Source organism: Bison bison, unplaced genomic scaffold (assembly GCF_000754665.1).
Source record: "Bison bison bison isolate TAMUID 2011002044 unplaced genomic scaffold, Bison_UMD1.0 scf7180017864338, whole genome shotgun sequence".
In the NCBI taxonomy this organism is placed as follows: Eukaryota; Metazoa; Chordata; class Mammalia; order Artiodactyla; family Bovidae; genus Bison; species Bison bison.
In genome coordinates, this window is record NW_011494910.1 from 5,140,567 (window position 1) to 5,152,879 (window position 12,313).

General features: G+C 34.2%; 1 protein-coding gene across 5 annotated transcripts in view; it reads left to right on the forward strand.

Annotated features, from left to right (window-relative positions):
- The window catches only part of CD55 (CD55 molecule, decay accelerating factor for complement (Cromer blood group)), a 28,651-nt gene extending 19,061 nt beyond the window's left edge, over positions 1-9,590 (forward strand). For 4 of the 5 annotated variants that reach the window (XM_010854234.1, XM_010854237.1, XM_010854235.1 and 1 more), the window contains 3 exons: positions 4,997-5,069; positions 7,071-7,168; positions 8,406-9,590. In XM_010854234.1, the coding sequence (XP_010852536.1) occupies positions 4,997-5,069; positions 7,071-7,125 (128 nt within the window). In that variant the 3' untranslated portion in view covers positions 7,126-7,168; positions 8,406-9,590. The remainder of the gene's footprint in view (positions 1-4,996; positions 5,070-7,070; positions 7,169-8,405) is intronic. The other variant, XM_010854236.1, reaches the window with a different exon arrangement.
- Positions 9,591-12,313: the final 2,723 nt, after the last annotated feature.

The following is a 12,313-nucleotide window of genomic DNA, read 5'->3' on the forward strand; positions in this document are numbered from 1 at the left end:
TTTAGTGCCTAAGAATCACAAGAGGAGAGAGTTATCAATACAGTTGCTATCTTCAAGTGTTTTATAATTAAATGTAAACTACTCATTGACTATTTCTAGATTTGTCCTGTCCCAAGTAAAACAAAGAATGTTACTTTTGGCTATATCTTCTTCCTTTTCCCTTCCCTGTCAGTGGTTTAAAGTAAAGTTTCTCCAGAAAATGCTCTGTTGCTGTAGGCATGAGACCAAAAACATACCTGTTGCAGTTTCTTCTATCATTTGGTCCAGTCCTTTTTTGTTTGTAAATATATCATCTGATGTTATGTATTAACAAGAATAATAAGATGGTAAGAGAAATGTCTGTTAAGAAGCTATACAGCTAAATTGGCATATTGATAAGTAATGTCTAATGGAAAATACACATAAAAATTTGTAAAAAACACTTTGATTTATGTGTTTATAAGCTGAAAGCTCATCTTATGCATGCATGAATTAGCCATGTGACTATGAAACTGAAAGTAATACTTGCTTTTATTATTTTCATTGTTACTTATTATAGTTTTTGTGTTTTAGGCAAAACTTTTTTAAGCTAAAAGATTTATTTTGAAAGATTCCAACAGTTGCAATTCATTTTGTCCATTCTATATTTTAAATAAAAATAAATGTATTCTAAGTAAAAAATCTCATGATCTAATGGCTTAATGACATTTTTAATAGATGAAGTTAAAATTTAATAGATACACTTTTTCTTACCAGCTCAATGGCATTCAGTGAAGATTTGAGGTGCTTATTATTTTCCCTGAAATTCTTTAAGTATATATTGTGTGATTTTCCAGAAACTTTCCCTTAGGGTTAGTTGTAATTCCAACCTGTGCTCAAAAATAAAGAGGAATTCCTTCCCTCTTATATCAGACATATGGTAATATTTTTCTTTGGGATCTTACACTTATAAAACATAAACCTGAAAATTATCTTTACTTCTTAAAATGTATTCTGTGAATGAGGTCACTTTTCTCATTTTAAAGATAACCTCTACAACAAGGAAATTGCTTTTATTGATTCCACTGCAATGCACATGAGTGACACAAATGATACTAGAACTTTGCATTTGAGTGCAAAAACTTTGAATTTTTTCCTGTTTAATTTTGCCAAGAAATAGACACTGACTGCTCATCTCAGAACTTGATCTGCTGTGTAAGTGAAGCCTGCCTTGTGATTTTCTTTAAAACATTTTATTTATTTATTTTTGACTGTCTTGGGTCTCAGTTGCCACATGTGAGATCTTCGTGGTGCAAGGGCTTTATAGTTTGCTGTCCATGGGCTGTCTGATTGAGGCCTAGTTGCCCCAAAGCATGTGGGACATTTAGTTCCCTGTCTAGGGATCAAATCTGCATCCCCTGCATTGGAAGGCATATTCTTAACCACTGGACCTCCAGTGATATCCCTGCAAGGTGATTTTTAAAGTTATTCTCTGCTGTGTATTAGTGTATTTTCCAAAAACAATGTTTTTTTTTTTTTTATTACCCTCTCCCCCTCAAGGATCTTGTAAGGCATTTTTTCCTAATCATCCCTATAAAATATTAATATTATAGATATAATATAAATCTATTTGTGTACTGTATGCACATCTGTACTTTATATGTAAAAAGTAAAAAAAACAAAAACAAACTTTTTCCCCTTTAGGGATGATACCAACCCCACTGAGAATACATGCTGTATATAGTTGTGGGGTTTTCTGTTTGTTTTTGATGACAGTATTTTACAGAAGGATGACTTGTGCTTTGGAATCAGTCAGATCTTGGTTTCAATCTTGTTTTGGACTTTTTTTTTTCCATTTAATAATTACTCAACCCAAGTGGTTTACTTAATCTCTCTGAGTCTCAATTTTTTCATTTATGAGATGGTGATCATGATTCTTATTTAAAGTCTTGGAAACTTAATGAAATATGGGTTGTGAAAACTATTGGTATAGTGCTAAAAATTGGGTAAATCTCAGCTTTAATAATTCTTTATTATTTTTCACTATTATCTTTCTGAGATGGATTTCTGACAATTTTATCGTTCCCTCTGGCCACACCAAAGAATCAGATAGCCCTTTATTAGAGTGACATGTGCATCTTGAGTCGGTGGTAAGGACTGCATTGAAACATGCCTGTGTATTATTTCATTTACTTCTCACAGCAGTCCTGTAATGTAGCTGTATCCCACCTTGTAGCTGAGAGGAACTGTGGCTGTGCAAGATTCTTAACTTGCCCAAGGTCACACTGCTATTAGGCAATTGAATAGAGGGAGATGATTAGTTTATTTAGCACTCAGTGCTTGAAAGGGTAGAAAAATTCTTTTCCTAGATCTGTACAACTCAAATTTAACAATTTAGTCCTGATTCTTTATAAGTGTTGCTTTTTTTCCCTTCATTGCTGAAATCCTATGTTGTGACACTCATAAGCTGCTTGTAGGAATTAGTAATAGTAAAGAAAAAAAAATTAAGAGAATGCTCAGTGAAGTATCTAAAGTACTTTTTCTTTTAAATATCACATGCTTATTTACTTATGCTTTTATGTTAAATAGGATTATAAGGAAGAACAAAACCTATTCACAGCTTTCTTAGTTTTTCACAGTACAGAGAGTGCATTTCCACTTTATGGCATGTGTGTAAGTGAGACCTTTTGAAATGACTTGGATGAATCCACATTTCTTCAGGAAAGGAGGCAGCTTCATTCTGATTTGGGTTGTTCAGGAATGGAGATAATACTCTATTAATGTAATACCCATCTAATACAAATTTAGTTTGAGTAATCTCAGGTATTTTTATGGAGAAGATTATGAACAGTTAAAATCATGGATTTTTACTATTGACAAGTACCATGCCAGTTATTGGAGATAATGTGCTAATATGTGACAAACTGCTCTGCACTGTTTTAAGGACTAGGTAAATATATTTCTACCTAGTGGGGAACATTACTAAAATACTCCTTTTACTTAGAGAAAAACATTTCTAAAATTCTGTGATTTTCCTACCCAAATGCTCCTTAATGACACTGGAATCATAATCTTAACTTCATTTATAATATTATAGTTTCATTTATCTCAGGTTGTTGTTGTTGTTCAGTCGCTCCTACTCTTTGCTGCTCCATGGACTGTAGCACACCAGGCTTCCCTGTCCACTATCTCCTGAAGTTTGGTTTGCTCAAGTTCACCTTTATTTAGTTAGTAATGCTGTCTAACCAAGTTGGCCTAAATTGTTTTAGTCTTAAATTAGTACTGATTCACCTTTGGGTGAATTTTAGATCATAAACTATTGCCTTTATAAAGTTTTCTTTGTTTTAATTTGCAAAATAGTATTCTCATTAATTATTAATTGAGGAATTATTTATTTAGAATTATACTTCTCTCACGGAGAAGGTGATGGCACCCCACTCCAGTACTCTTGCCTGGAAAATCCCATGGACGGAGGAGCCTGGTAGGCTGCAGTTCATGGGGTCGCTGAGAGTCGGACACAACTGAGAGACTTCCCTTTCACTTTTCACTTTCATGCATTGGAGAAGGAAATGGCAACCCACTCCAGTGTTCTTGCCTGGAGAATCCCAGGGATGGTGGAGCCTGGTGGGCTGCCGTCTGTGGGGTTGCACAGAGTCGGACACGACTGAAGTGACTTAGCAGCAGCAGCATACTTCTCATATTTCTGTAGTTTGCATTGGTTTTCTGTTAAAACATAAATGTTCACACTTTCTTTTAGAATCACATATATGTGCTGACCAGTGTTCTAAGAATATTCCCACTTTTGTCATCCAAACATTTGGGATCACTTTAAAATTTTTCGATCTTCATTTATCATTCAAATTGAAAATGGGATTTTTCTGCAACATTTGAAAATGGTGGGATTAATGGGAAGTGGTAAAACAAAAAGAAACCCCAAATTTTAAAGGAGCCATGACTTATTTTATTAGTGTAATCTTTCAAACTAATGCTATGGTGCTAAGGAATCAATTAAAGAAATTGGGTAAAATACTGTAAATTCTGTGGTAGAAACAGCTGTTTTTAAAATTATGTATCCACGTGGCAGCTCAATTATGCGACATTTATCGTATTTTGCTGATTTGAAACTGGACACACTTGTTAGTCACATTAGCTTCAGTTGCTTTTCTAGTATCATTATACTTTGTAGTACAGATCAATAAAATAGAGTTCAAGGATTTGGGAGGATGTAGACTTAGCAGCAGCAGCAGCAGCAGCAGCAGCAGTAGGGAGGAAAAGGGATACTCAGGTGGTGAGGAGAAAGGGCAGTGACTGGTTTTAAGAAGAAAGTTTATGTGTAAAAATCAAGGTATAAAAATTTTTTTTTTTTACTGTTGATTAAATTATTTCATCAATTATTTGTTGTTGTTCCACTCAAAATAGTGCATTTAATATTGAAAGTAAATACCAGTTTCCCTAAATGAAATTTTATCTGCAATAGACTAAACACTGGAAAACATTTCTGTAGTTTTACTCTCCGTGCCCAGATACTGATGCCTTTCCTATGATGGAGAAAGGCCTACATCTCTGTTACCTTTACTATGAACTGAGTAAATGGCCTTGCCATTAACCGCATGTGGAAGCTTCACCTTTCTCAGACTCAATTTAATTATCTACAAAATAAATGTGAACTCCAAGACATCTTCTAGTGCTGAAATGGTACATAGTACAGACAATGTTTAAATAATCAGTGATCAAATAATTTAAAATTAAGCATGGTGGGGTTGAAACATTTTAGAATCCTCTCAAATCTGTAAGATTTTATTTGAGCATTGTGATCTTCATTTTAAATATTTCATTTTCCCTTGAAATAAAACAGGATAAAGAACATGTAGATCTTACTGTCAAACTTGTGACATAAGCAAACAAGCAAAATATAATTCAAGTCTCCTGTTTTTTCTTTAACTTACCTGATAATCAGTATGTTTGTCATTGTGAATTACACTGTATATGTAATTGCTCATTTCTATATTGGTTAACTTACCATTTTTTCCCCCTCAAGGATGTGTTGCTGTTACTGTAATAATTGGTATCATAATTCTAGTCAAAATTTTCTGGGACGGTGGAAAATCAGGGTGAGCAAAAATTCTGATGATTTTTAAAAATTTGTTCTTACCTTTTTTCCAGTAAAACTTGACACTATAACAGTAGATAACTTTCTAAGCTTAATTGTATCTTTTGACATGCTATATCTTTATTCCTTTTGTCTGTATTTACTATCTTTGATGAATAGCCTGTCTTTTTAAAAAAATTTAGTTATCTCAGTATATACAAGAACATTAAGTGATTTGAAAGCCAAAGTCTCATCACAACCTGTTGATCAACTCATCTTTTTTCTCTACATAGTAAAATTTATGAGTATCTGTGTGTTGTACAGAAGTGAAAATGTCTAGAAAAAGAAACTCTAATGTATTGCTAAATTGCATATGATTAGGCCTATGAATAAATTGGATTTATTAATAGATGCCAGTCTAGCCAAAGTCAGCCCAGTGGTTAAGAGGGCAGGTTCCAGACCCTAGCTGCTTGATTCCAATTCAGGGTCTACTGTTTACATGCCATTTGACTGTGAGGAGCTTCACCTCTCTATGCCTCAGTTTTCCCATTTGTAAAATGGGGGAAATAATAGTACCCACTTCATGGGATTGTAGTATCTGATTTGTGGGATAAAATGAATCACCACCTGTAAAGGGGTTAGGATCTTACTTGGCACACAGTAAGCACTCAGGTGATAAAACAACACAGAAAGAAAAAAAATCAGTACTTGAAACGTCTGATCTGCATTGAATATACATGTGTTAAATATCAAGTCACGGTTGGCTCTGATATATCCTGTAAACAGAGTACTATTTAAATTGACCTTCTGTTTCGTAGATTTTATCATTCAGAAAACTAACTGCGGAGTTCACAGAAACTGAATTCTTTCTGAAGTGCCCTAAAGCCTGTCTATTTTTTCATTGCTTAAGAACAATTATATTTTAATGCTGTTACTCAATTGCCTTTTCAATTCTTTGGATAATGTATCTCCTTTTTAGCCTTCATGGCTCTTTCCCTTGTCTTTAAGTGAACAATATTATTTAAGCCTATTATAAGCTGAAGTATGAAAACATTCTTTAAATCATTAAGCAGTTCAGTCTTTTGCTAAAAGCATTTGGCCACTAGGTCCTGTTTTTTTTGGCAGGTTTTATAGATATTTGCTTACTGTCGATAAAATACTCTAGATGTTTTAAGAGCAAATGTAGTAAAATATGACTTCTTCAGATTTTTCTGAAACTTTTAAAGAACGTGCTTTATAGCTCAGTATAAATAACAGAATTCTAAGTCATATAAAGTGAGTTAAGTTGATACAGATGCCTCCTCAAGACTATTTTGGAAAAAAGAATAAAGCATGTATTTTCTGTACTTCCTTACATTTAGTCCAGTTCTGCTTTTGAATTGGAGCATTATCAATATAATTCTCAAGCCAATATTCCAGGGCTTGTTAGGTTGAGGGGGAAGGAATGGAATGAGTTTTCTGGGGGCTTTCTCTTGGCTATCATCAGTTTCTTCAGATATTTTGGTAAAATAATTGACCATGATATTTTTAATAGAATGAAAAGTGCTGAAATGTAGAAGGAGGGAATATTTATGTTTTATTGGGATTTTGCTGTAAACCTAATTTTTCTATTTCTGAATGAGAGAAAATTCATGCAAACCCCTAAGAAAGAATTTGCTTTTTTTTTTTAATGTCCACTTAAAAACACTCCACTTGCCTTATTTTGAAAGTATAAGCTGTTGAGAGTAAGAGCTAACTTTATACATTCTTTGTTATTCTCTCAATTTTATGCTGATTTAATAAAATTTAATTTTCAACGAGACAGGGGAAAGAGCAAGTACGTGTGAAGGTGTCTCGTACCTTACCTGTTGATCTTTTGTGTTTGCCTGTCCAAGGATTTATTTACATCTTTTAGAAGTGTTGGTATATATGATACATTTTAGCTTATAAAAAGAATGTGATTATAAACAAATGCCCATGTTGCTTTTTAATTGAGCTTTAAACTTTCATAATCCAATCACTATTTTCCTTCTCTACTATTCAGCTCTTACTACACACATGAGAACACCACAGCACTTAAGTTTCATGATTCACTGTAACTGGTGATGCTGCAGAAGTAAGACCTCTGGTAATTTACAAAAGGTATATGGTTCAGTAAAATTACATTTCTGTGTCTTGGAAAATGTCCATTAACACAACTGGCTTGGTATCTATCTGTGACTATTAAAGGACAATAGAGGTTTAAACCTCTATTATGGTTAGAATTGTTTTTCTTTGTTGAATGATTGACTAACACATTGATCTTTGTTAATGTGACATGTCTTCAGCCTTCCACTCTTCAGCAATTTACCTATTATCTCATTCTGTGTTTTTTACTCAGTTGATTGAAATGTTTGGATGTTCACAATCCTGCAAATAATCTGGAAAAAGCAAAAGATTGATACATTAGGGCTTACAAATGGGAATGTTTTCATTGTGACTACGTGCGTCATGAGATGGTTGGCTCATACTGTATTTGTTTCTCCCATTTGTAATATTTAAGAAATATAAAATCTATTTTAAAGAGTCTTTTATAAGTCATGTTTATAGATCTTATCTCTATTATGTTGAGTCAAAATTATCAAACAAAACTGACTTAATATGTATGTGTGAAACTTTCTAGGTATCTTCTTCTTTTGATTAAACTTTCTTCTATTCTAGGGACTTTTCATTGATTTTTAATCTGAAAGTATCTTAGTTGAATTTAACTTGGAAATTAATCACAAGAAAATAAAAACTCAAGTGTCATATTTTAGTTGGTGTTGCTTAAAGAATCCACCTGCAATACAGGAGACCTGGGTTTGATCCCTGAGTTGGGAAGAACCCCTGGAGAAGGGAATGGCTACCCACTCCAGTATTCTTGCCTGGAAAATTACATGGACAGAGGAGCCTGGCAGACTATAGTCCATGGGGTCACAAAGAGATGGATATGACTGAGTGACTAACACACTTTCATATCTGCTGCTGCTGCCGCCTAGTTGCTTCAGTCGTGTCCAACTCTGCAATCCTATGGACTGTAGCCCACCAGGCTCCTCTGCCCATGAAATTCTCCAGGCAAGAATACTGGACTGGGTTGCCATGACGTTCTCCAGGGGATCTTTCCAACCCAGGGATCAAACCCAGGTCTCCTGCACTGCAGGCAGATTCTTTACCACTGAGCCACCAGGGAACTATACTGGGTGGGATTGTCCATGCTCTATAACTTACTAACTTTGCATTTTTTTTGTACCCCAAATTAACCAACTATTCTAGTTCATGATTTATCACATAGTAATTAAAAAATGAATATATATAACCAGTAAGTAATTTTGGTTTTAACTTTTTTTTTTCTTACTTTCAGGACATATGTGTATAACATTGACAATTTTGCTTATAATGCTAGAAACCATGGCTAACTGAGCCAAAGAAGTTGAGAAGAAAGTGTTTTGCATATTATCTTGTTTTTAAGATGCATAGGAATGTCCACGAAGCAAGGAAAGATGAATCTGTCCTGGAATCACATTCTCAACACTCCTAAGACCCTTGAAAATAGAACAATTCATAAGATTAAGAGTGATTACTTTCATAAAAGTGTGGGAAAGTGGAGAGATTTGTTCATGTTTAGAATGTGAGAAAGAAGAAAAAAAAAATTTTTTTTTCACCAAATATGTAATGTTATTTTTATTTATAAAAGACAAAAAAATTAAAACAATTGGAATTGAAAACAAATGAACCAGTCTCTTATAAGGAAAATTGTCAAAAAGATAAAACACATTATACAATAATTTTCCTTGACTAAAGGGCATTTTCTACTTTTCTTATTCTATTAAAATGAGCCTGAATTAGTTGGCAAATTTTTTTAAAGGAAAAACATGATGATGATCCAAGAGTGTTGAGTTTCTTGGGTTAGTTGGTGACAAAGGAAGAATACATAATGAAGGAATAATTATTCCTTTTTCATTAATTGCAGATAGTGAATTAGCCCCTTATTTGTAAGATAGTTAGAACAATTTTTTCTATTTGAAAAAATGCCCCCATGAAAGAGTGAAAGTTGTCTTAGATTGACTTAATGTCTTTAAAACTCTGTAGAGATATTGTAATATTAGTATAAGAAAAGATGCTATATTTCTGAAGTGAGATATTCATATTCAAATTGTAAATCTTATTCTTTTGTAATATTAAGTTTAATTTATATTTATTTATGTTTTACATGTATATCAGAAAAAGTTCAAGGAGATATGTAAAGCAAAATTTATTTTCCCTAAGTAGAAATAACCACATTTTTGTCTCATGTATTATTTGACATTTATTTTCTTGTGTAAATTATTTATAAATAAGGGAGCCCCTTCCTGCCTTTCATAGGAGTTTAGAATGCTGCCCTTTGGCCTAGTGAGAATCACTTTTAATGTGTTACTTGTTGTTGATTTAACTAAAGGCAATCACATCAGTTTCCAGATTCTTAATATGTTCTTGTCATCTTGCCACTTACATGTTAAGTGTTGGAATAGACTAGAATATATACATAAATAAATTTCACAATAATTATATTGTCACATTGCTTCATTGACTTTGTTGTTCAGTTCAGTTCAGTCGCTCAGTCGTGTCTGACTCTTTGTGACCCCATGAACCGCAGCATGCCAAGCCTCCCTGTTCATCATCAACTCCTGGAGTTCACCCAAACCCATGTCCACTGAGTTGGTGATGCCATCCAACCATCTCATCCTCTATTGTCCCCTTCTCCTCCTGCCCTCAATCTTTCCCAGCATCAGGGTCTTTTCAAATGAGTCAGCTCTTTGCATGAGGTTGCCAAAGTATTGGATTTTAGCTTCAACATCAGTCCTTCCAATGAAAACCCAGGACTGATCTCCTTTTGGATGGACTGGTTGGATCTCCTACAGTCCAAGGGACTCTTAAGAGTCTTCTCCAACACCAGAATTCAAAAGCATCAATTCTTCTCTGCTCAGCTTTCTTTATAGTCTAACTCTCACATCCATACATGACCACTGGAAAAACTATAGCCTTGACTAGATGGTCCTTTGTTGACCAAAGTAATGTCTCTACTTTTTAATATGCTGTCTAGGCTGGTCATAACTTTCCTTCCAAGGAATAAGCGTCTTTTAATTTCATGGCTGCAATCACCTTCTGCAGTGATTTTGGAGCCCAGAAAATAAAGTTTGTTACTGTTTTCATTGTTTCCCCATCTATTTGTTGTTAAAGTGTTTTAAAATAAATTCCATAAGCATCATGACATTTCACTATAAATATTTAAATATGTATTTCCAACAATGAGGACTTTTTCCCTAACTAGCCACATCATCACAACTAACAAGATTAATGGTAATTTCCTAATAGTTTCTAGTATTAGGAAATTCTTTAACTTCTTAGAAGTTCTGCAAATAGGCCAATGTCTATCTACTAATTCATTCATTTGTTAAATAGGAGAACCTACTCTACCTGCTGTGACAGTCTGTGCTTCCTGGGGTAGTAGCAAGGATAATGCTGATTTAGTTACTCAGAAAAATACCTAAGAGCCTACTCCATGCAGGTTATCATGTGCTAGGTGCTGCAGCTACCAAATGACTGTGTAGTATCTACCGACTTATCTACTTAAAAGAAGACCAAAACCATATACTTATTGAGAGAAAGAATGTAAAGTTATAAGTGTTACACTTGTACAGAATATAAGGAGTGCCTAAGCTATTTTTGCTAGGTGGTGGGCTGGGATCATTCAAGACTGTGCAAACTGAGAAAGGACAAATAGATGAGATTCACATGGCAGGATTGGGGACTGCAAACAGTGTAGCAAGCTCAAAGTAGGAAAGGCTTAGAGAGAGGACTATGGTGTGTCATATGTTTAGTGTAAAATAATAAATTCTGGCTAGTTTATTTTGATGTGATTAAATTAAAAGTTGGAATCAATGGTCACAAGTTTGTAGCAAGAGTTTTAGATACTGGGAAACATTAAACTTTGACAATAAATTATACTGAGTTAGTCTTTACATCTTATTACTTAGATAAAGGTATAAGCTGAAAAATATCTAACAACAAGTTACACGAAGAAAATAATAATAGAAATAAGTATGTTAAGTATAATGGGATTTTCCTGTATGACTTATAATTTGTATCCTGTAATCATGAAGGTGAATAGTTTTATATTTTCCCAAGGTAAGCTCTTCTATAATATTATACTTTAATTGCCAAGATTGTATTATTGCTTTTACTCTTGAGACTGGTGCTTATTTGTTGTAGGAAATTATACTTGCTCACCACAAGAAAGTTGTGTTTTATAGTATTTAACCCACAATTGCTATCAAATTTCTTGGAACATTTGAACATCAATTATTTTTGTCTTATCACACCTTGGCACTGTTTTTTAGTCAATGCCCAAAGTAGACATGCCTTATTTTCCACACACCCACTTTGACTGTTCCCTTCACCCCCTTGCCTAAGTTAAAAACTGCCTCTTCCCTAAGGTTGGTGAGTCCTTTGCAGCCCACTGCAGTGGTGGCTGGTTTATTTTCAGATTGCAGATGCTTCAGTGTGCAGAGGTCGTGGTGTTTTCCTTGCTTCCCCTTGCCACTACTTCCATCTAAGGTCTCCCATATATTCTTTAAAAAATAATTATTCTTTTTACTCTGATTAGGTAGTTAACTAAAATGTTAACTTTTTTACCTGTAGTTTTTCCTCTCCCAATTTCAAACAGCTAGCCAAATTTCAGTCTTCCTTGCCACAGGGAACAACATGGAAGCAGAAAATGTAAAGAAGCTTAAAACCAGTTTTCTTCCTTGTTTTGTTTTTTTCTCTGAAATTCTGTGTTTGCATCATAGACTAAGTTGTGTGAAGGAAGGTAGAATCAGAACCAGGAAGAGAGAAGATCCTTGTAAACAGCAAAGAAGACAGATGTTGCTCACAATCTAAAAGTTTCCAGTCCAAGCATCCTGATGGTTTCTGGGGTGGGGAGGTAGGGGCAGGAAGTGAACCTTTTGAAGTTGGATATTTTGAAGTTAAGGTTAGCAGAATTTCTTAAAGGATTAGGTGTGCAGTTGAAAAAAAAAAAAAAGGAGTCAAGGATGACACCAAGATTATTAACCTGAGCAAAAGAAAGGAAGGTTGCCACTTACTGAGCAAGGAAAGATTTTTGTAACAGATCAGGAGTTTGTTTTTATACATGGTAAGTTTGAGATGCCTTTCAGACATCAAAGTGGACGTGTATGAATAGTCCAGTTCAGTCACTCAGTCGTGTCCTACTCTTTGCGACCCCATGAATCT